General features: G+C 30.6%; 1 protein-coding gene across 1 annotated transcript; it reads left to right on the top strand.

The window, feature by feature from the left end:
- The first annotated feature begins 1,141 nt into the window (after positions 1–1,141).
- Positions 1,142–25,525, top strand: LOC111032842 (CKLF-like MARVEL transmembrane domain-containing protein 8). The gene is made up of 4 exons (XM_022313297.1): positions 1,142–1,483; positions 23,758–23,925; positions 24,564–24,680; positions 25,287–25,525. Exons 1-4 carry the CDS (start codon positions 1,331–1,333, stop codon positions 25,386–25,388), a joined length of 540 nt encoding a protein of 179 aa, XP_022168989.1. The 5' UTR covers positions 1,142–1,330; the 3' UTR covers positions 25,389–25,525.
- Positions 25,526–27,207: the final 1,682 nt, after the last annotated feature.

Genomic DNA, 27,207 nt, shown 5'->3' with positions numbered 1-27,207 from the left:
CCTATGTACTAAGTAAGTACTCGTACTTGCGCTATTGCATTAACCATTAACCAATGATATAAATATTAAAATTTAAGATATCTGTATGTGAATTGTATTTTGTATTATTGTATAGAATTTATAAAGGTATATTTTATATATTTATTGAATTATAACTTGAACTAATAAAAAAAAACATTAAATCGTCGCATTTCGTTGAAAATAGCTTGTATTTATAATTTCATTGTAAACGAAACTATACAAATTAGGGCTCTTAATTAAACACATTCGTGTGTTTTTTTTTATTTGGTATAAGGAATTTTAAGCACCTACGGTAAATATTTGTTTTGCATTGCGTTATAAATATTAAAAATGCATAAACAGCTAATATGTTTATTGCATATGCTATTTGAAAAAATAGCTCAATCAAAGTGAATATATATATATACCTAACACTATGAATAATTGAATAAAATAAAAACCTGCATAACGAATAAATAATTTTTATAATATTTATCACATAGAAAATTTAGTATTCATAGTTTACTGTTCAGAACAACCTTACGCTAAATATTTTAGATATGTAATAATAATTTGTGACCAAATGTTTTTTGAAATGTTTCTTGTTAGTTAATATATAATATAGTTTTTCATAATTTTACATTATTTTAACAGTTATTAATTTATTATGTATTTATTTAATGAAAACATCACAACTTAAAAGGTGGATTAAAATTGATAACGTTCATAAATCATTGTTTATTGACACTTATTATTCCGTAATTTTGCAGCTCTGTAAGCGTAAAGCGTTTTCTTTTTTCGTCAATGGGTTGGGTACTTACACTGGAATTGATACAATTGCACTTATGCACATAACATTAGTATGGAAAAAACATCTTACACGGACATCATTTATGTACATAGTTTTTAGGAATATATTATAGATAAAGATAATGATTATAGATTTATACATATTATATGGAAAAAATGTTGATATCAATATAATATAATTGTAAGATTAACAAAGTAAACATCATAAGCATAATATTATTTGAATGGAAATTAAAACGAAGATTACTATTCTCGTTCATACGCGACTGCCCCTCTCTAAACTCCACGCTTTACGAATACGGGCTGTGTGGCTGACCGCAGTTCGGCGTGAACATTTTCGAATAGGTAGTTCAATTCCAGTCAACACACGAGCAACGACCGACGGGCTTATTAGTCTTTAAACGTCAACGCAGGCCCATGATATTATTGATATACCTCACGTCAACGCAATAATATTGTACAAATATACAATATTAATTTTTCATTATAAATAAATCCGTGAAAAAAATATATTAAAATAATGCCAGACACTGTGGTTACCGTTCAAAATCCCGAGTCTAAACCTGGAAAACCAGGAGTGGAAAATGGAAACATGAACAACATTTTCTCTTGGGTGGAAATCAACTACAATTATTTCAAAACCTTACCGGGGATATTGAAATTGGCTCAGTTGGTAAGTTATATGACAAATATTTACGTTTTAAACATTATAATAAAAGGTATTATACATAATATTATTAGGTGAACTATATTATTGTAGTGATTGATTTTTTACAAAAAATTAAAATTTTGGTAAAAATGAACTATTATTTTGTATGGTCGCCGAACTCCGAAACATTCCATCGAGGTTTTGTTGTCGGATAACATATTCTGAACGTTAGACCTATCCCCAGCGCTTTTAAAATTAAAATGTGTTTTTTTCCGTTGAAGTCGTTTGAATAATAGTAGGTAATAATAATATGTACAAATAACAATCCTGCCTAATTATAATATGCCCATACTTCATTCATAATCATGAATCATGATATTCCAGTCAGAGATAAACTGTCAACTCGTACACCGCGACGGTAAAACACTACAACAGAGTACCTAATGGAATATCTCTGGAAAAAACAATAAAATGCAATTTGTATATTTGTATCGAGTTTAAATAATTCAAACAATTTCCATACAAAATAATTGTATCTCGTGTTTGTGGTCGAGGAACAAATTAACGTAAACGAAACGTTTAAAAGATTTAAAAAAATTATTTAAAATGTAAATCTAAAAGACGTAATTTTTTATGGATAGTAAAAATTATCAATGAAATCATAATTTCATCGTAAGTGCTTGGGATTTTAATATTGGCTTTAAATTTTAAGCTTATGAATCATTAAACTATTATTGTGTAAACACCGTAAACGCGCATTTGTTTAAAATAATCAACAAACGGTGGTGTGTTTATTTTATGTGTTGAGGTTTTATTGGAATTAGGGACAAACTAATATATATATATATATATAATTATATTGCTATTGTAATTGTTGCAATTGTTTACGCAGGGAAACACATTTTGGTGTTTTACATTTAGCACTTATTTTTTACGAGTATAAACACGATATTATAATCTATGCGTATACAATTCTGAATTCATGTTTTTGTTATTTTAATAAAAAATGTTGAGTGCGCGTGTATACTTAAAAAGAAATACCCACCAGCCAAGCCCCACGCAGCCACCACCGCGTGTAAACCCATCAAAATAGGTTTAAGCATTCTTGGCGCGCCTAACTTCCACAAGGCTACTACAATAGCTTTTTGTCATATTCTAAAAAGTAACATACACAATTATTATTATATTACCATGCATTGCGGATGAAAATATTATAATATAAACGGAAATTTAATTACACGTCTTATTATCTTACAAATACTGCAATTATTTACGTGTCTGGACTGAAAATCGGATAGGGACAACTCTATTATGGTATTATATATTATATACTTAATATGAAATACCCTAAGATAAAATCTGGATCCGTATTGCACTCACCAAATGGTTACCACTTGGACGGCTTTATTATACAGCTGTACCTATGTTAATTGTTTAATCCTTACAGATCGAGTTTTAAAAATATCTATTCTCATTCTTTTACGGTTTGAAGAAAAAAATAGAGTCACTGCGGCGTATCCACAGTTATACACAGCATACAATAATATGTGCAGCAGCGTCCTAAAATATACGCCCTAGTTATAAATATTATAAATAATAAATTTCAGTTGAACATCTTAATAGAATATAATATTATATTATATTATACTATTGATTGAACTAAAACACAGCAAGACGTTTTGTTTACGTTGCAATATTTATTATAATATACAAATTTTAACGAATTTAATCGACTAGTCGTAATTTTGAAACAGTTCATTGCATTAAATGTATAGCGGACGTGGAAAACGCACCACCACATATTATAATATCAAACGACTTGCCTGTTAACACATACGCAAGAGAAAAAGTGACACGTACGTACCGTTTTATTTTTAGACGCCGGTTTTGTAGAAAAAAATTGTAATTTAAAAAGCATATTATTATCGCAGGAAAGCGTCGCAATAATAATTAATAACTCTCTTACTCGGGCGTGAATACATTTTAATATTGTAAAACCTTTAGGCACTAATATTATATTCTATATACCGAATAAACAGGAGAGATCGATAATTAATGGTCATTCAAACGCTTTTGGTCTGGTGACAGATTGTAACTATCCTCTCTCCCACCCCTCAATTATTGTTTATGGATTTTCGATGTGTTTGTTAAACGACTTTAAACCGTTTACCGTTCATGTTCATATATAATATACGGATTCCTGAAACTTGGACGACTTGGTCTATAAAATAATTACAACAACAAAGCTCCGGGCCATTAAAAACCTGATCGGTGCTGCTGCAAGATAATAGCCTTAGTAACAATATCCGAACGGAATGCGGTAAAATAAAAAACAAAATTGTGGGCTATCAGGGCATGCACTGGGAGGGGGGGGGAATAACTTGTATAATAATATTATATTTATAAATACGAATAATATTGTTGTGACACACTACACGAGGTAACCCACGCGAAGGAAGACTGAAAAGAAAAGTTCACCTATATATTATACCTACCTGCTCTACGGCTCTATTCCTCGTTAATATATTATATTTCTGAAATATATACATATTATGTTTGTATACAGAGTGATCGTATTTACCAGCTACCTGTAGATTAAAGCTGTTGTTATTATTATTATTCTATGAAAATTTAAACAAATGTTCCTCGAAAAAACATAAACAGTTGACACATATCCTATATTATATTATCATTGTTTATTCAAATTTCAAACCGCATGTAAACTTGATTATTTTTAAACAGCGTTATATAGATATTTAGATAGGTACACAACATTTCAGAATACTCGTTGGGAATTTTTTGTCTACAAGTTTCATTTTTAATTTACACAGGTGCAAAATATATTTCGTGGGTATATATTTAACATTGCACTGTCATAATAATAACACATATTTAAACCTAAACATTATAAATTAGTGGAATAAATTATCATAAAATGCATAATATATGATATAAATTATCCTCTATAGTCTATACCTGATATTTTAATCTATAAACCATATAGATCGGATAGATCGTTATTTGATCGCCTAGTTTGTGAATAATTATGGCAGTGATACAAAATACAAATAAAACAATTGAGGCCTCACAAATCACTCAATCCTCACGAAATCTCAACAATCTTCCCAAACAAATACACTAGCGATGTGCAATATATTATATAATATGTCTACTTGTATACATTCCGAATACATCTTCAAATCTTCCGAATTTATACCTTGACTTCTCCCTACACGCTTATACTATATCAGCTTATACAACAATATTAAGCAGCCCGAAGCCCCATCCTTCGTGACTCTGAATTTTAGAGGTACTGATAAAAATAGACAATATTATTCGTTATCAAAGGGAAGATGTAGAGAAAGCCATTATAATATGTATTATACTATATTTATCTGGCATTCCGGAAGTCTACAATACATTTGTCTCTACTATTTTTCCTAATTTTTTCATCAAAATCATCCACTTTCAGTAAATATATAAAAATAATATTATTGATCAACGATCATTAGGTCAGTCGTTTGTGTGTGCAGGTGTTGTTCCGCGTGCACACAGTTTTAAGTAGGACGAATGACGACGATGTCGACGACGACGACGACGACGGGAGGGACGCACTTCGTTGCAACGGTGTTTTTCGACGGAGTACATGCGCTGCTGCAAGCACTCCTACGCTTGAGAAGGTTTTCATTAATAAATACGTTGTCGCGATCGTGGTGACGTGGTCGTATTCATATTTTCCCGTTTCCTGCTGTAAAGCGTAAATTCGTAAGTCATCTCTGTACTTCCGCCTGTAGCAAACTGCAAGCACTTTACGATCTACGGGGTACACTATATAATGTCATGATCATTGGCGTCGACACACTGACCTGCAACAGCGGCGTGCGATAAGATTATTAAGATCTATGGTCTGTGATGTGTGTGGTGATGTATATACCTACGCTTCTCACACGCGACGGACAAATGGCTAAACGTCTTAATTGAACGTTAATTAAACCAATTTCTACCGGTTAACGAACAGTATGATACAATCGTAATTACAAGACGGTCGTCCGTTCTCTATTCGCATTAAAATAAAAAAATAATTAAAGCGGAGGCGGACCACACCGCGCGATGACTACCTTATATATACGTATAATAATATGTTTCTATTTTATTTTCATTAGAACGAGATAAAATGAGAGGCAGTAAAAATAGTTTCATAATAGTTTATAAACCTACTAAATAATAATAATGTACGCGTGTAGTATAATAGGTATTTATACGTTATTTATAATATATACAGGGTGATTTTTTTTTAAGATGATATTTTGAAAAATATATTGATTTATTAGGGATCGAGATTTGAACAAGCAGTCTCTGATTTACATAAGTACCTACTGAAATAGTAATATGGTCTATGAATATTTAAGTATAAAATGTATTACCTAAATAAATAAGTGTATAAATAAATATGTCGGTGTGGTAAATACTTAAATGTGTTCCAATTTCGTAAGTAAAAATCCGAATATATGAAATTAATATGGTCTCTACATTTACTTAAATTATAATAATTGCAAATTTTAAACTGCATAATACCTATAACAATAGTAGGGTGGCAATGTGGTATGTATTAAACTTCACACTGTGTAGTAAATAAAACTCCACAATACACATTAATATTTCTTTCGCCATATTATATAATAGAGGGCTAAATGAGATGTTCCATCAGTATAATTCATAGTACTATTTAGGTATTGTCGTGTTGCACCATTGCAGTCCTAATGAAAACAAACAATTTCACAGTGACCGTGAGCAACTTTGTAAAAATATTACAAACAAGCATTATGAATAGGCGCTCAGTATACCTATATAATATATATTTTTTTTTTCAATATATTCCAGCGAACAAATAGTTTTTGAGTTTCGTTAGGTTTTCGTATATAGAACGGTTTACGACGGTTGCCCCAAAACAACCGCTCGAGCATGCCTGAAGGCTGAAATATACTAGGTTATTGCACATCTAACCTATATTGTAATCGAACAAAAAAAAATGGTAGGGTAAGGGTCCAGTATTTTATCAATTATATTATAATTATAATTTCATTTTTATATATTGCTATTAATTTGAAAATGTACGCAATCTGTAATTATATAATAAGTAAATTGGTTAGTATATTAATATTTATATATATGTATTATCAAAATTAGATTTATACATTGATTTGAAATAAAATACACACTTGAGGTGGAAATCTCAAAGTTGAGACATCAAAATTTAATTTAACTTATAACTTATAAGTTGTGTAACTAAGGTATTATATCACCTATTAAAAAATCACCCCAATTTGAATTCCCTGACGTGATAAAACTACATAATTGGGGCACCTACCTATCATTGCAATAACCTTGCATCCTTGCATATATATTATATTTCATTTATGCGCGTGAGAAAGAAATCGAACATAAATCCTTTTACACGTCCTGTATAACCATCAATGATAACATATTCATATTATTATAATATGGACATTATTGCGTGTAACTAAATAACCATAATGCGGGCGACGACGATGTCCTTTTAACTTTGGTGTATTAATTTAAGAACATTTTGGGTCGGTACAACGATAGTACAACTATATAGCCACATAGATATGCACATTGCACATATTGTAAGCTTAAAGCATCATATAGGCATTAGGTATACCTATATGGCTATATACTATACTATACGTATAATACGGTAATAAATGATAACAAATAACAATAATATACAGCCATAGGGGTCGTGATGATATGGATTTGCACTGGTAAAACGTAATATTGATGTCGTTTCGAATGTTAAACCTGCCACCGTTCGACGCCAAAATAATACGAGACTTCAATAATAATTAGTAAAGCCCATTGGTCTTATTTTGAGGGTTAAATTAAATAATAATACTTATTGTAGGTAGATACCTAGTCATATTGCCTTCCACTCTTCTGAATTCATAAATTACAGTGTTGAGGATAATGAATAGTGAATCGAAATATGTTATAGTAATATACATTATGCAACGTTCAACAGTAAGTGGTGGCTAATGGTGCACATTAAAAATGTAAATGTTAAATATTATATGTTTTCGTTTCTTTTTTATCTGTTTAACTTTATTAGTTTACCTAACTAGATACTAATGTTTTATACACGCTAATATTAATTTTTGTTGTAGTTTTTAGTTAATGTATATTATATATTTATATAGATTATGAACTCATCATCTCCTATCACAAGCTATACATGCTTATTATGGAAGTGTCAATATGTTTAATTTTTCTTGTAATACTAATGTATTTACTGTTGTTCTTGACATGTAAAAAATTATTATTGTATAATATTGCGTTGGTGGCCTAAATCACATTGGTCGTAACACCAAAAATGTTTTTTCCTTCCTTTATATTTTCCATTTTAGACTTACGACCTTTGAGATTTAGACCTAAGATTAATATGTAGGTGAGATGTACGTATATATGTATCTATACATGCATATTGTACATGGATTATGGATGTAAAAGTGAACAAGTCAAATAAGCATTATAACTTTTAAGGAAACAAAAAATGCCTGTAGATGTTTTAACATTTTTTACTGATATTTCAAGGCAAGAAGAAATACAAAAATTAAATGTTTTGATGTTGAAAACCACCTAGACCTACGTATAAATTGTTTTCTTAGATAGAGGCATGTATATTACCTAGAATAATAATAATAATCAAACAAATGTACAACATAGCAAAAACTGTTTTGCGTGGGACAACTTTTCTCGCACCATATTTGTTGTAGAACTACCAAATTTTCACAACACATAAAGAAGAACTTTATCTGTGCAACAGTGTGTTTTTTATTTTAATTACACTATCCAATTATTTTTTATAAGCAAATGGAAAAAACAAAAAAACAAAATGTTTAGAAGCAAATAACTTTTATTGTATTTATGTTATCTAAAATATAGGCACGCTGTTGCATAGATAATTTTCTACTCTATATGTTCAGACATTTTGGAGCCACTACTACAAACACAGAATGATTAAAGTTGTCCCTCCCAAAACAGTTTTTGCTATGTTGTACATTCGTAAGGCGGAGACAACACATGCGGGTGTGACGTCTTCTTAAGTGGCTTATATTTTGGTGGCAGCTATTTATCTTGGTGTATTGCGATGTCTCTATATAATAGTCGACTCATTTTATGTCTTTTCGGGAGCGGTTTCCGACTGAATAATAATGACACTGTCATAATTTTCTGGAATCATGTACATTTAACTGTGTCTTATTCAAACATTACGCATATCGCAAATATAATGGTAATTGAAAAAATAAATATTATAACAAGCAACAAGCGTATAGAATGTTTAAACGATGAATTTATAATATAATAATTACAACTGCGAGAAAGACGAGAATTCACGTGCTTGATGAAATATATTTTTTTTTTGGTTTATTAATTGTTATAATTCGTTTTTAATAATTCTCGTCTTTTAATTAATATAATTACATAACACTCGTCAATCCATAAAAAGTTTGGTGACTTTCAATTAAATAATTTAAAACTGTCAAATGTGAGTTCTACCTTCTACGAGTGACAGTAAATTGTTTTACGTCACTGTAACTATAAAATATTAATAAATTAGAAAAATTGAAGAAAAAAATTTTCTTTTAATTTCACGGTTAAAATGTTTTCGATGTATACATAATATTATAAGGGTTCCTCGTTGCAATGCTTTGACGTACGTCCAATCGATGTCCCCTTCACCCCCCAATCCACAGGTCAATCAAACGCGACTATACCGAGTTGAATTTAACTTTGTTGACGCGACCGCGCGTGGAAGGAATAAATGGACCGCGATTAATTGCGGATTAAACTTAAATTATTAGAGTATAAAACTATTTAGTGAAAAATTACTTTAATGACGCAGAGGAATAAAATATACGTGATTGTATAAAAAATAATCATAAGACATAAATTACATGTATATGACGTTGGACAAAATATATTTGATTTTCGTATTGTAAATAGTTATTACTTATTATATACAATTATAAAAAAATGGCATTTTTTAACGATACCGTTGGACGGTGGAGACATATTCGCGATCGCGTTTCATGCAATTATATTAATTGTTACTTTTTACCAGTTTTACTGCGTGATGGATGTGCCACGAGCGGACGTGTAACGTGTCTACTAAGTTTATATACATATCATGGTATTATACATTTATGTATCGAAAGGTTTATGGTATTGGAATAATTGTAAATAAAGAAAACAGCAATCCGTCGGCTTTCAAGAAATATATAAACGAATAAAATATATATACAGAATACAGATATACCTATGCGTATATGAAATGATAATAACGTGATAGTTATATACAGTCGTGTATATACCGTATGTGAGTATGTGACAATAATATTATATGCCGTCAATTGTGTACTTATATACCTGAGAGACCTACCCGCACATAAATAAATAACGAAGATACGCAGAAAGCGATTAAATAGCAGCTTCGAAGAATGTTTGCGGCTGCATCAACCGCGGTTATATAACTTCGTAAGTATACAATATTAGAGTCGGCTGAAAGTTCCGTAAAGTAACCATCATCGCGATACCAGTAAAGGCGATATTCAATTGACCGTATTTTTGTACACATTATTAAGCATTAAACAATTATGAAATAAATGATATAATCTGTATTTTTTTATCGTTTGAGAGAATTTAACGGTATGACTTATGCAATGATGGTTACAATAAGACAAGAATGGTACATGATGTTTAATAGGAAGAAGATACCTATATTATATTACTATCCAGTATCCATTATTGTAGCGCTATTTAGCACTTTAGGTTTATGAAACACCTTAAATGGCTTAAATTGACTATTGTTGTTAATTTTAGTTTATATGGTCTATATTTCAGCCAAAAGCTCAAATTGATGAACGTATTGTGAGTTGAGGGGCTAACAATTTCTCTAAATACACGTTATACCCATCTTCTTTAAAAATGAATTGACAGATTTATTTTTATTTTGGTTACAATTATTTTTCTTTTTTTTATTCTAAAGCAAACCTTAAAGATATTTAATTTTTCTGTTTATAAATACAACAAACTGCTGGGCAGCTGTGTTGGCTGTTTGGATTTTTCAGCAAGTATTTACTATGGGATGAACTTGTGCCTACTTCAGTTATAACACCTAGATGGATAATATAATGTTCGGTTTGATTATACTTTGTATTTTTCTTAAACCTACATCATTATATATTTATACATAATATATAGGTATATTATATGAGACATGAAATATGATAGGCAGCATTACACACTCGGCTACTGATCGTTTTGCACTAAGATTTTTACAGATGCATCTCGGCTAAAAATATAAACACAATAATAATACGTTCGTACATGGCAACGTACACGAACGAAAATATCTATGTAATATATCGGAGACAGAAGTTACACAAATATGGCTTACACAGTTACATTATACAGTACACAATAAATTTTATAATCATATTATACTTACGGGTAGTTTTTGGCGTTATTTAGATTAATTTACCAACTAACATTACAATTTTTCGCATTAACTTTATTTAGGTATAGTTAAACATAAAATGTTGATGGTCAAATTAAAAACTTATTTAAAAATAATTACAAAAAATATGATAGTTAAAACTGTAATTATTTTCATAAGCCAATGGTACATTTGCTTGTTTATACGTAATAAATATGGTACATAACATCCAAAAGTCAAGCAAATACCGATGATAAACACGTAAAAACTGTTGACATTTCGGACTTATTAAAAATAATATGTGGGTCAGAAGTCTCGGATTTAAATTTCCAAAACTATTAAAAATAGCTAAAAAGGTCATGTATACACAAATTACTTGGAAGTGTTTTTCTTTTTTTATTACAAAATATTATAGTACAATAAACTTATTTAAAGAAGTTCAATATTCTTAAGAGTAAACAATGAAGATAGAAACAGTTTTTATTGTTAAACAACATAATTTTCTGGCTATATATTATTCATTAATTCATTATTTCTAAACATATGACAATATGAAACTAAGAAGATATGAGATAATGTTAAATTATACATGTGACCATTTTATACTTGTATTAAATTTGTGAGCATTTACATCACTAACAGAATTTCTTGAGATAATATTTTGAAGTACCTAACTTTAAACTCCAAATTTGTCGTATAAATATAGGGACGCTCTAGACATTTATGATACGACATAAAAATGTCAAAAAACAAAATTAAATGAAAAGTTTCACTTTTGAAGTGCCAATACTTATATATCTGTTAAATAAATTTCTGTGACACGAATTGAATAAATTATGTACTTGAATGTATTATTCTAGTATTTGTCCCTACTATAAAATGTACTACTTTATTCAAATCTTGGCCTTATAATGATATTTATACCGACATAATACGTCATATGTGATAGATACGAACATGACGTTAAAGTACTATGCATGTATATAATATTATATTATGTGTTTACATGCTGCAACATAATATAATATGCGAACATGCGAATGCCACTTACTCATCGTTTTTAGATTGGACGCGGAAAAATTATAAGATATTTTTATGCACGTTGTGTAAAATGCGCTCGCGCGGAACCTTTTAACGCCTTCGACCCGTAAAAACTAATAACATTTCGACAAATAGTTCGTTTTTCGTCGGTGAAAATTATTTTTTTTCGGTTTTCCGTCGTCTTATTCTTTAAATGTATATAGCATATACCGACGAGATTAGAAATCGCAGTCTGCACCGTTTTGACACGTCCTGCCTAGCATTCCGTCCGCCCGCGCGCCGTAAAAAATACAATAATAATATTATTATACTACTCTTGCATCGTCATAAGACCAAGCAGTTATATATATCCTATGACATATACATAGAGCACCTCGTTAATAGGACGTGACGCTTCGCGGATGTATCATCATCATGGCTTTCCGATCTCTCGACTATATCCCTAAAATTAACAGCTGCTGAGCTCGAACATTTCCCGGACATCAATCCGGCAATCCGTCTGTATTGACTATCGAATAGGTAATATACATAATTTAATATGACCCACAGGAGTTCTGTGAACAATAACTCTTGTCGTTGATGAGTATTGATGACTATAGGCAGAGGAAGCAATAATTCGATAAAAAATCGTCCACTCCCCAAATAATGGTCCTTTAAAAAAGCTTTATTGCCGCAAGATAATGTTGCAAATAAGCTTAATATTTTGATAGACTGCCCAAGTCCCTCACTAGGACACTCCACCAAAATCATAACAAACCCACTAAAATTACACTAGATATTAAAGTATATCACTTTATGTATACATGTAGGTATGTATATGTATATCCTTGATGCAATTCTCTTTCATTTTTCTTATACCAGTGGTATGTGTGCGCCCCCTCCCTCCACACGAGTATGGAGGAATTCTCCGTAGCCTATAATTAACATTACCTTATTAAAGATTATACTTTATTGTATAATGAGGAAAATTAGTTTTTATCATGATAATTAATATATGTTCTAAAAACCAAACTATGAATTATATGAAAGTAGCTAAAAATTGTATCTGGGTTTTTGGATGTTTTAATTTTAATAACATATTGTGATATTGCTCATTTCTTTATCTATGTTTTAAATACAAATGATTTGAAATATTTTTTTTAAACACACACGTCTTATATTAATATATTTATGAGAATTATCACTTTGGCATACTTGATTCCAATAAGGAAATTCAGCTATACCTACCTACCATTGAATGCTCAAATCATTAATATATTCGCAAAAATGAACAAGCAAAAATTAGATTTTGTTTAATAACTCAAAATGCATATGTAATAACACAATTTAATATAAGAATATCACAAATAATTTACTATACATTTTCAATACAAATGTTTGTCACGCATGTTACCTATATCTACTTCAACCTTTGAATACTTAAGTATCATACTTAGTACTTAACATTTTATTCATTGATACATAATGTGTGGAATATATGCATTGTATTTTTGTGAATGAATCTGTATAGAAATGATTTAGAAATTATAAAATGTTTCGACTCTCCGCATAAAAACCGTCTTAAGTACACTCGCACAGTGACTCATACCCCCCCCCCCCCTTGCCGCAGTTTACTCCCAGATCTTGTAAATTTCATTATAGGTACTATCCGCCCGTATAACCAGGGGCGGATCCAGAAATTTATAAGGGGGGAGAGGGTAATTAAAATTTATCCAACGGGGCAACAGATACTTTCATACCTTTTAATATCACCATTCTTTTGGGTAGTGGGTACTGGATACGTCATTATCGATGTACATATATATGTTATTTAACGATACTGAACGCTGAATATTACTAGTATTTCTCACAATTCACAATGTAATAAATTTGAATATAATAAGCTCAAGGGGATGGGGAGGGGGTTATTTACCCTATTACCCTCCCTTTGGATTCGCCACTGCGTATAACAATTATAATAGTTGGTACGTCAAAAGTGACTTGTTACAGCTTACAATATCATGTTAGGTACCTATACACATTATTTCATCGCACGCTTGACAGTGCATAGCGTTGATACGATATAATTCCTCGTAGGTATGTAATATAGTATACATACCAATATATAGTCGCTATAGTTCAACAACTTATAACCTGTACAACACACACATAATATAGGTACGCCACTGCAGCTGCAGCTGTATACGTTGATGTACAAAAAAAAACCAACACTTAATCAGTATTCTTGAACGCCGTTCGTTTCGATACCGTTAAATGGACTATATATTAGTATTATATACTCGTATTTTTCACGCGTGTAATCGCGTATCGTATATGTGAGCCTATATTATAATAGTATATATTATACGGACGGTCGCGTTTGCGACGATATATATGTATCATAGTATATAGGTATTATAATATATATATATATGTGTGTGCAGGTACAAAGTACGTTTATATATGTGTAAGTATACGGTGTACGAGTAAACTCATTTACTTATTTACTTTTTCAGAACACGTTCGCGGGTCGATTATCATATTATTGAACCGCAACCCCTTTACCCTCCTCCGTTATACGTGACTGGGTGTATTAGCCATATTATAGAAAAAACCGCCTATCCGGATACTTACACGGTTGCAGCAGTGATTACACGGTTGAAATATATTAAGTATTAAGATATCAATAATGTGAACAATAAAAATAATCGATAACTTGGTACATATACCGAATACCGATGTATGTATACCTAATTACTGAAATATATTTTTATCATTGCAGTTTTGTCGAAGGTTTTTTTTTTAATAAAAGGTTGATTAAAAAACGTTTATTTCGATTTTAAATATTACTATTATTTTCATAACACTTTATTATTCGACGGCAGATTCAGTCATCATCACAAATATTATGTAAACATGTAATATAATATATATTTGTTGTTTAATTATTGTTGTTCGCTGCAAGCATATAAGTACAGCCGCACCGACGACGTAACAATTATATTATAATTTATAAATTATAATATACACGTCATGACACGATATTATTAAACCTCATCGGTACCGCGATTTACGGTCTGGTATAATATAATGAACATAACATATGAGTAGTGTTCGCATATTATATTCAACTATTATGCCTACACATTAAAAACGAAATTCCCACAGAAATGAAAGCTTATATTATAATAATATGGGTTCCCTAGCTATACCCGAGTTGACGTCCGACTATAATATACCTATTAAAAGGTTGTATCAACGTCTCTCCAGACTATAATTCACAATACGTAGGTACGTTTTTATAAAAAAAAATCAACGAGACTTCAGTCATTTTTATAACAACTGCACAGAGTATGCATAATATGGGCATGGCATAGATGACTCGTATAGGTATATGCCATATGGTATATATAATAGTGTCACTAGTACGTGTAGGTACACGAACATATTATTCTCATAAAACCGTCGCTACAGAACGTCTCCATATTAGTTTGTGTGATGGAACTATACGGAGCGAATATAATATTATTATAAACGTATAATAATATATTATATTACTATAGGTATTAAACTGTACAATAATATACCGAAATACGAATATCGCTCGTAACGCGTTTGCGTCATCGCGTCACGACGGCGATGAGTCGGTGTAAAATAAAATACATGTGACGTTTATGACATGTGTTATAATGGAACGAATTTTAAATTCTCGTGAAACTTTTCATCGAACTCGCGCGCGCGTAAACAGTTGCAATGTGCTCGCAAAAACGCATAAATAATAATTTTTTTAATTCATATTTTATTGCTAAGAAAAAAAAGACTACATACGGTTGGGGAGTGATCGGAAAATGATAGAATAATTACTATAAGTACAGAGTATGCACGTGTTATTTATTTTAAATGCAAGAAGCATTACAGAGGCTCATACAAAAACATATGCGTGTACCTTTAATTTTGAAAACCTGAAGTTTCGAATAAACTATTTCAACTCCGGTCAATAGTCATATACTGTGTACATAAAATTCGACGATATATTTCGAGAGACATAACAAAATATATCCACCATAGGACGTAGTATATAAATGGATACTCGAAAACGTCCATTCAATTTCGTTCGATGTACATACATACATGCAACTATACTGCAGCCCGTCTGTAATGGACGTTCCTGACTTCTATACAAAGTAGCTGCAGCGTTTATACTTGCTGAATTCTATATACTATAATTTATATGTTCCTTAGTTCCTTGTTCAATCAATCATATTCAATATTATGATGTTAAGAGTGTTTTTATTATTTTGTTTTTAGAAATAGGTACATAATATATCATCATGATATATTCTATTCGTTTGTCGAACCAATTGAAAACAAAGTGCTGTACGATTGAAATGCGTTTCGGAAATGGTTCAATGGAAACATGGCACAACATACTGCACCATACAGTAATAATTATTGCAATAAAAGTTAAGACGTTAAGTCTCGCTTCTGCAGCGTTTTTGGACGTCCTAAAAATAGACACGCATCAGTCGTATCGTATATACTATTTACTATTGTAATAGGCGCATAACCAGTGGTACACTGCAGTGTCAAGCACTGAATTAGAAAATCATCGAAAAAAATGTGACAGCGATAAACATTAAACAAGATACAATATGGTAATATGGTATATGATAAATTATAATAGCATAATAATAAAAATATCAGTATAAATAGTGTGCAATGTGCATAATGATCTGTTGTGAACAACATATACAAAGTTCGAAACTTAGATTTCCATATTATGTCACCTCGAGAAATATACCGCATATAATAATTATTGATTTAATCGTCGATACATATGATTGACAGTAGAGGTTACGTTAGAAAAAAACTGGGATTATATTATCGTTGTAATAAGGGCAATAAAATAATCGTTTTTGGGTTTTCGAGCCTACATTTTATATTATTATATACATTATACGATACAGTATTTGCACTGTTGTCGTCGCCAGAAGGTAAATAATATACATTTTTTGACATTAACGAGTTTTTAGAGTGAAAAAATTACATTGTAATAATTATGTACTTTTATCGAACACTTCATCGATGTATCTATATAGTACAGGACCTAGGTATACGTAGCTATTGTTCAAAACAATATATTATTGTACGCTTATGAAGTACATACATGAATAGATTATAGGTAAATTGACTTTCGTTGAATAACATATAATAATATATTGTAATTAAATTTGACGGTATTACGAGTTAGTGACAAAATTCGACGTGTGGTGCTCAATGAATATGACCGCGAGGCTAGAAAAAACGAAAATAATGGAAAAACTACGGTCTGGCGCGTATTAATCGGTAGTGTAATTGTAATCGGGTTCCCTTTATACATATATAGTACAGCGGGTATATTATGGAGTTTTTTTTTTCTCTACGACAATTAAACCGACGCAATTACGACGTTTTCTCCTGTTCGTTCTCACAAAGAGAAATTCAACAATAACAGAAGAAAAAAAACATGTCAACAAAATAAATAAAAAGTTGACTTTATAAATCGCGTTTTTCCGGGAAAAAAAATACATGTCACGGATTGCGTGGTTCGGAAACTCGAAACGTTTTCTTTTTTAAATAATTATAATAATGTTGTATAAGAGTCAAGAGTCATGAATTAGGATGGTCGTTGAAGGGGAGCATCTTGGGCCTATAATAATTGCTCAAGAAAATGCAATCGTACTACAATGATAATATTCTGTATTATTTTTTCAATATGTAATTGTTTAGTTTTTTACAATAGTTAGTTTTTGAAAAGGAACCCTCCCTACAGCTGTTCTCTCTTAATTATTTACGTCACTGCTGCACTCGAAAGATACAAATATCGTTAGAGCTCAATTGTAATTTGTTTAAAGCCATATTGTCGACACTCACTCCCTAGAAAGTAGTACACAGCCGCAAAATAACAAAAATATTACATTTATTTTCTTATACAGGGCGATTCACCAAACATGCTCACCCCTTTTTTTCTTCAATAATGCAGTTATTTAAAATCTGATCCAGAATCAAAGTGTGTGTGTACTGTATAGTAATGTTTTAGTTATATAACTTTGTTTTCTAAGGATAAAAAGTTTTTGGTAATGGAAAATTTAAGTTATTAATATTAATAATTTGTAAAAATAGCCCAAGTATAATAAATACTAAATCCAATATGACGTCTATTTTATATTTTTGTAAACCCATTTTTGAAGATTATTATATTCTTAGACCTTAGTACAAACTTTTTAATAACTATAAGCAATTACTAATTTGAATTTTGAATTGGGTACCTACATCAAATATTTCAAAAAAATTGTCCACTAAATAATTTACAGTAAAAAGTGATTCGAAAACAGAAGTTTTTATCGCTACACAAGACTTCAGTACAAAAAATTCAAGAATTTGAAAATTGTTTAAAAAATTGTCTGAGTATATTTAATATTCTATAAATCAGGATTTGAATAAATTCATTATTAAAGGAAAAAATAAGGGTGAACGTGCTATAAGTCACCCTGGATATGTCTCGTGATGAATGATGATGATACGTTATGTATACACGATAATATGATGCGTGGCCGCTTGGGTTGAGTTTACCAGTCAGAAGTTTGGACTAATCATACGATAATAAATGACACGTATCTCGTCTAAATCGTTTCATAATTGTTCCCCAAGACTCTAAGTAGGTACTAACCGTTTCCTAGACGGATTCCTTAAAAGATTTTTTTTGTGCACTAAAAGTATTACAAATAACTATTATTGTAAGGCATCGCCTGTGAATTATTACCAATTACTTACCAATCAACTCTTAAAATTATAATTATTTGCAATGTGTTTTCACTCGATGTTTTGCTACATTAACGGTCCGAGTCCGGCTTCATATTGGTGGAGAGGATAATCATAGTATTGCTTCCTGCGGTAGTTGTCGGGTCAAGAATTGCAAGGACCGTTTCCGGTATAGTTAGTGTTTGTTGGTGTTTCTTGCAGGAATATTATACTGGTATGATAATGTTTAAATATAATTATTGTAATTATAATAATATTATATATGAATGATACATTATGCTTATGTCTATAATAATATTATATATTTGACATATTATAATTGATTGCGTGCTCAAAGGCGAAAGAGGTCATCGTTCACAGTCGTCCTTATATATAATAAAATTAATATTATATTATATATTGAGTATGCTGCAGAAATACGGTATACGGTATATCTATTGCAGGTTACCTATTATATACGTGCATACTGCCACTGCGGATGTATACATAATATATTGTATTATTTTATAAAATACGGTAAAATTCTTAAGATGCTTTACAGTGCTGCGTGCAGAATAATTAATTTTATGCCGAGTAATATTATTATGATATACCTATAACGTGAGTTATATTTTTTTTATCCAAAACTACCAAAACAATTTCATATACAATAATAATAATAATAATAATAATAATAATAATAGTAGTAAAAATAATAATAATGACGACGTCGTACTGGCTAGCTCTTTGCCGGGTTTCGGTCGAAAATCGTACGGTATAATTTTCTAGTACCTACCTATACATAATAATATAAAATAATGTACAAAAATCGGTTTTTTTCAATGGAAAAATATCTGCACGTACTCGAGGCTCGTCGCCGTCGTCGTGCAGTGCAGTGCAAACATTATTATATCACGGTTATATAATATAGAAATAATAATAATAATAATAACAATAAACAGGCATATCGGTGATGTGCGATTCGTGTGGTAGCAATAGCCATTGTTCGGGGATTTTTCTTGTTGAAAACCACTCTTTCAGTCGACTCGCGGGGCAGTGTATACATTTTACATAATATTATATACAATATATATAAATAGGTGCACTTACCTATGTGGACATGTCGTCCTTCTATAATATAATATGTATGCGTTTATGATGTAGCATTAGTGCATTACAGAGTGTGCCTCGCGCGAACGGTACTTTAACCGCTATATACGCGAGACGGCGAAAAGAAAATACTAAACAGCGACTGTGGCGGTGATGGGAATAATAATATGAAATCGATCGGTCGATAAGTAAAATATTATGCACACACCACGTATCGTCTTTCGGCAATAAATTATTATAATATACCGACATACCTGTATAAACGTCGTGGCTTCAATAGTGTCCACTCCTGTACTCATGTGGTAACATCGTTCATTGTGTGGTATAGTTACCTAGGTATTTAACATTTATATTCTATATTCATTTATTATTGTGCCATAACACTGTATATTTGGTATATATCAGTGGCGAAACTAAGGGGATGGACGAGTGTCTGTCGTCTGACCACTGTGACTATGGGTGTTTCATATTTAATCAATGGTTTATTATAGGACGGGGAAAATTTTTTTTTTTCTTAAAACCCATTCGAAATCAATAAAAATCAAAGAATCGAATAAGTTTACAGACCAGTCCGAGTCTCCCATTTTTACTACAAGTATAGATGTATCAAAATGAATAAAATTAAAAATATATTTTGATTCTATTATTTATTTATTTATATATATTAACGGGCAAAGCCCTTTACAGTAATTTAACACAAAACAATTCAAATTTAAACATGATAATAATTCAATAATAATAATAATAATAGGTAATATAAAATTGTATATTATATTGTTATTTAGTATAACTTCTCCCATTCAAAATATCCGTGTAACTGTGTAAGCCACTGTGACAGAGCAGTATAATGATTATGTTCCTCAAAGAAGCCAGATATGATTTATTCTATTATTTCCACCACAGCCATAATTCCAAAGTCAACCCACTCAGAGATCTCCGACTAGATTCGAACTTAACCACATTCAGTTCAGTCAAATACACCGTCGAGACCATATTATATAGATGCGTGGAAGCTATTTTCAAATACTCATTGGGAAACGGGCAACATAAAAAAATATTCAAATTTTTTAAGTTTTGTAAAATCAGTTTAACGTGTCTTGACGCAAACACGCTAACCGTTGTCATTATATTATTATGACATCGCCTCTAAAGTACTAACTGGTCGAAACCAGCTACAAGTCAAGGTTAATTATAAATACTGAAAGATAGTGCGACATTGTCCGACGACTTTAGTGTGATTAATATATTTTAATTCCTAGCCAATCTCATTTCTGTGTATATTACATATCATTTTTTTCGGTCATCACCTCTCCCCATACAAGATGGAAAAAATTTAAAAATGTATATAAACCTCTAAAAAAATCACAGTATTTTGCCAAAGGAACTCCTAACTTTTTTACTCGAGGACCATGCATACAATTTAAAGTTCTTAGCGGGCCAGAACATTTAAAATTAATTAAAAATATGGTGAGTTTTATATAAACGCAAAGCATCTAATAAACATTAAATAGCCGCAAGTTTTTTTACCCTCAGTTATACGGCTTGCAGCAGTTTTTTCAGATTAAAAGTGTAAAGAGACACACTTTAGGAGTTAAATGTATTGGTCCCAAAGGTACAGGGGAGGGGGTTACTAGGGACGATTAGCGGCATTTTTGAATATCGCAACGACGCAACGAATGCAGTGCCGGTTGTTTGTTGTGCATGTGTCGTCGTGGCGTCGTGCGCACATTGTTATTGTGCATTTTATTATATTATTATGTACATTAAACATAAACATCTGTTTATTCCGTTCTCAAACCACCCGAAGTAATAATATTATATTCGTTTAAAAAACTTGAAAACTTGAAAACTGTGGGTGAGAGCGCTGTAATCGACAAAGCGCATAAAAAAATGTATATAAATATAAGCAGCGCTGCGCCAGATGAACAACTTTAACGCGCAGTTTTTTGTTTTTAATATAATATGTCACGCGCTTATTGTAATATGTATTGCACCTTATATATTATAATAAATAGGTTACCTTGGTCGTTATAATATTATTTTCGCTCAGCGTGCCGTATAATATTATATTGTACAATATTAATATATATTTTATTACGGGGTTTTCGGCGGGAAAATCGTTAGACACCGCAATCACACCCTGAATCGCGTGCGGACCGTGCGGTCATAAAAATAAGCGGCCGCGGTTGTACTTGATGTATATATATACATTAATTATTAATATATATAGATATGTAGGTTATGGGGTACAATGTACAAACACAATACCGACAAAACGTCGGCGGCTTGTGAATTCGTCGGTTTTCATGGCCAAGAGACTTGGTGGCGTGGGCCGCATCGTCGTGTTGAGAGAAGCTCGCGCGTGCGGCATTAATTGTCCTCTATAATAATATTATATTTTTATATACCGCATTTGGAGAACTATGATTTAATATTATAATATTATCGACGTGTAGATATTATTATGTACATATTATTATATTAAATACGTATCGTATTCAGTCATTGCAAACGATTATTAAACATCTAATAATATCATCCATCTGCCTATACGTGTAATACGACATTATGTAGGTATATGGGTGACCTTCGTTTCTGTTTTTAGTTTTTTTTCCCGCGTCTATACCTATTTACGTACCTGTAATATACACATATATACAATAATACAGTCGCACACGTCTTATTACAACACGAGTGTATTGAAATAGATTAAATCGTCATTATATTATTGTACTGGGTGTAACGTATATATGGGTATAGTAATATTCGTCGAAATATATTTTGATATCGTTAGTCACTAACGATTAGTGGGTACAACTGTTGCTGCGTGTGATGTAGTGGGCGATCGGGTTTGTTAAAGGTTCCTTTATGTTTTGGTACCGATAGAATATTGTTTGATATACATGCCGGAAGCCTCGCTCGTTATTTCGAAAACTATAAACGGTTTTGAAAATACTTTTTTGCCTAATTCATTACAGTCGTTAGAAAATGAAATTTTGTGTGAAAAAAATGTACATTTTACAGTTATCATTTTTGATAGGTAAGTTTTTTGCTTTTATGAATAACAACACGCACATTTTTAATTCCAAAAGCAAAATATTTTTCAAAGTATTTTTAATGAATAAAAGTCGAATTTCTAACTATATAGTATAGTTAATTATTAGTCATAACTTAGATTACATAAGTGAACAGTTGTGGATCGACATTTACGGGGTTACCCACCCTGAATACTGATTCACTCCACTCCGCTCATAAAAACTTAAAATACTTCTAAATGGGTTATCAAACCGGAAAATATTCTGCTTAGTAATGTGAAATTAAAAATGTACATAAAAAAAAGTAGAACAACTTGTATTAAAGATTAAAGATTAAAGATTAAAAATGACAGAAAATACAATTTTATTTTTCAAAAATATTGTTTTTTAATGACCTCGCATTAACCATTACCTCAATTTGTGCAAAAATTGCTTACGTAGTTTTTTAAATAAATGTTTTCCTTTAAAAATCAAATCACCGAATAATCGGTACTATAATATCCTAACCTATTTCAATTATAGTTATACTATAGGTACATAGAAATACATACAGTTTCAAACATTGCGAATAGACGTGAAAATACGTACATCAGTGATATATTATGAGAATGAGAACAACTGCACCTTATAATAATATTATATTATTTATATTCTCAACACGATTACAATGATAATTTTCATTTATCAGTATTCAATAATCGTGATGAATATTCATACCTATTATTTTATGATTTATAAATGTATAAATTTATTTTATATATTTGCATATAGCGTAATCGTCGATTGCCGATTGACAATGACTTTTTTTTAACGTAAATGTTTTTTTATAATTTCAGATACTCGGCATAATATGTTTGGCACTTGCCTCGCCGGCCAGGTTACCGGGTACCAATTGGTTCCTGTTCGTGGTCATCATCAGTTTCATAGCAACGGCCATCTGGTCGTTTGTCTACCTACTCTCCATTCGGGAGGCTATTAATTTCCCAATCAATTGGGTGCTTACGGTATTATTATTATTATTATTATTATTATATCATTACACGTACCATAGTATATATTACCTCATGGTCAAACACAAGAAAAACACACAAATATATAGCTTTCGACCAATGTATCTGTAAGTTTCATAAAAGTTCTATAAATAGCCATTCAATTTTGGATTGGACAAATTAGCTCGTTTCGGTACTATCATGGTAGCTGGGGGATAAAAATGTAGATTGTAAGTTTAATCCAAGTATTTTTTTCCGATACTGACGATACCTAATAATATAGAGTAGGTACCTACAGAGTAATTATGACAATACTTTAACAAAAAATGTTATATTCTTATAGTCTTATTATGACAGAAAATAACTGTGATTCATAAAATACAACAGTTTTTACATACTAAGTATTGCACACAGTATACTCAAAACACAAAGTAGACAAGATCTTCTCTATACATCATGACCCATACTATTTAAGACTTAAACCACCTTGCCATGAGACACGGCAGTGTCCAGTAGGTACTATAAAGTTTAAAAAATTGGAACCCAGAATACACAAAACATACACTAACTATCTGATAAAAATTCACCATCACGATTTTGTTGCCAATAAAATATTATAAATTATAATAATACGAAACATAAATTTTTTTCAGGAATTCTTCAACACGCTTCTATTGACCGTCCTATACACGGTCGCGTTCATCGTACAAATTGCGGCCTGGTCCAGGCCGTATCAGTCTTATTACAGGAACCCAAACATAGCTGCAGGGGTAAGTGTGCTATGATAATACTGCAGGATAATTAATTTAACAGTAGGCGAACTCTCAGTACGTTGAAAAGTACCTATTAAAGTTTTTAAAAATATATTTTTGTTTTTCATAAAGAAGATGATTTTTATAGATATAAATAAAATTTCGAAGGAGCAGTTGTGTTTATTTTCCATATGTACCTGGCACCTAGCTATTCGAAGTTTAGATAACCGGAGTAGGTAGTTAGTAGCTGACTGTAATTTTATGAATAGCAGCGTACCTATTTGAAGCTGTACCACGTTAAGACTTTAGACTTTTAGAATTAAGATACTTATTTATTCATTTAGTACAGTATAATTCAATAACATTATAATACATTTATATACCATATTATCAGCTCTTATTATATGGTATATAAATACGTACACCTACTGAGCTTAGCTCGTATCTGGTAAACCTTTTGAATTTAAAAAAATAATATAATGCGAGTGTTCGTCGTTCAAAGTAACACTCCGAATACAATAAGCGTGTATTACGGATTCAATGTTCGTAGTGACTCGGTTATCTGTATAGGTATACTTACTAATATTACTGTTTTTTTTTTGTTCGTTTTCCTGCAACGATTAGGTGTTCGGAATTATCAACGCGGCTGTGTACGGGACTGGAGTGTACCTGATATTTAGCGATTGGAAAAAGTCAAGAACTGCATCGACTGTTCAACAGCAATAATATTCGCGAGGACAGAAAAACAAGCCTGCTACCTATAATAAAAAATTTGTCTCCACACACACGATATCATATGTAATATTACTTATTATTAACACATTATAATAATATATTATAATATAGAACCCAAATGTTTTATACAATTATATTCGTAGGTAGGTATAATTATGGTAAAATATATAATTTTAGACCAAATCGTAATTATAAATATCATATTATACTTATACAATATACATATTGGTACGTATTAAAACTAACTGTTAAATGCTAAAAGCCAAAAAGATATTTAAGATTATTTTCAAGAAGTATTGAATATAATATAATAGGTTCCTCGGAATATGAAAAACTAATCGTATCATAAAAAAGCACACCCATGTTTTTACCCATTAATGCGTTTATGGAAAGCCGCTTATTACCGTAAGCGTGAAAATATAATATTAAACATTAACTCGACGTTTTTTCGAACGACCTATTTGCACCTCCTCGACTATTTTTCGTGAGGTCTTCGGGCTTACTTCGAGGCTACTTTACAATTATATATATTATACAAACATATTATTATATTAAGCTGGTTTAAATACTTTCACAACAGATATTTAAGTACTAAACTATTTATAGCTGTATATTATATTATACTATAGGTAATAATATTATATTATGTATTTATGTGTATTTTAAATATTTCCTAACTGTAAACCGGAAAGTGCAGGTAGGTGCCGAACTGCAAGTGTTTCAGACGCACTATGAACATTTACATTTCACTCTAAATCAATACCTAATTATTATGTAAATTACATATATTATTATCAACGATTACTAAACATAAGTAATGATACATTTAACCATTATATACGCCAAGCCCGTTTGAATGATAAAAAGTATCGAAAATTGTGTACATTTTAAAAGGTTGGAAATTGAAAAAAAGCGTATAGGATTTAATGTCTTAGTTATGTAGTTCAGAATTTAGAACGTCCGAACATCGTAGATATAAATTATTATGTTTTTTTTTGAAATAGTAATGCACAATAATTTTTGATATAAAATACCTATGTAATGAATATTGATATCTACTGTTGTTTAATTAAGTTTATGATGTGAATTGTGAATACATTTTATTGTAATTTAATAATTTACATTTGGTTTTCCCTATTAGTTTTGTATAGAATTGGAACAAATACATTTTAAAAAACAGTGAACAGATTATACGTTTGATTAAACATTAGACGATGATTAAATTATTTGTAAATATATATTTATTTGATACTTTTGTTATCTTAATGATATAATTATGTGCTTAAGTGCTTATTTTACTGGATGCAAATATCTTATATAGGTTAACCATGATTTTTTTTTAATACCTACCTATATTTGTTATTTAAGTTTATACATCATATACACCTAAAGTCAATTGAAATATTTTTAATTTTAATTTTTTGTATTTAATTTTATTAAAATTATAAACCTACAATTATAATAATGCGTAATTATATTTATATTAATGTCACGCATGTTTTGCATTATTTTTTTTAACATAGATATATTTTTGGGCTGGGTACAACGTTTATTTTTATGTTTTGTAACATATTTTCGTGAGGCCGATTTTCGTAACGCTTTGTTAATTGCCATAGAAACGAAAATCAACAATATAAAAAAAATGTAATTCAATTCCTAACAAAATGTAGCATGTTAGATACTACATGTTTTTCCAGTGCATTATTCCCAAAAATATATCTATGATTCCTCAATTTTCATACTTGACATTTTCTATTTTTAGTTTTTTTATAAATATTTTACATCAAAAAATTGAAAAGTTTATACAAGG

Source organism: Myzus persicae, unplaced genomic scaffold, assembly GCF_001856785.1.
Source record: "Myzus persicae strain clone G006 unplaced genomic scaffold, MPER_G0061.0, whole genome shotgun sequence".
Lineage (NCBI taxonomy): Eukaryota > Metazoa > Arthropoda > Insecta > Hemiptera > Aphididae > Myzus > Myzus persicae.
Note: the sequence above shows the minus strand (reverse complement) of the source record. Positions and strands in the feature narration are given on the sequence as shown.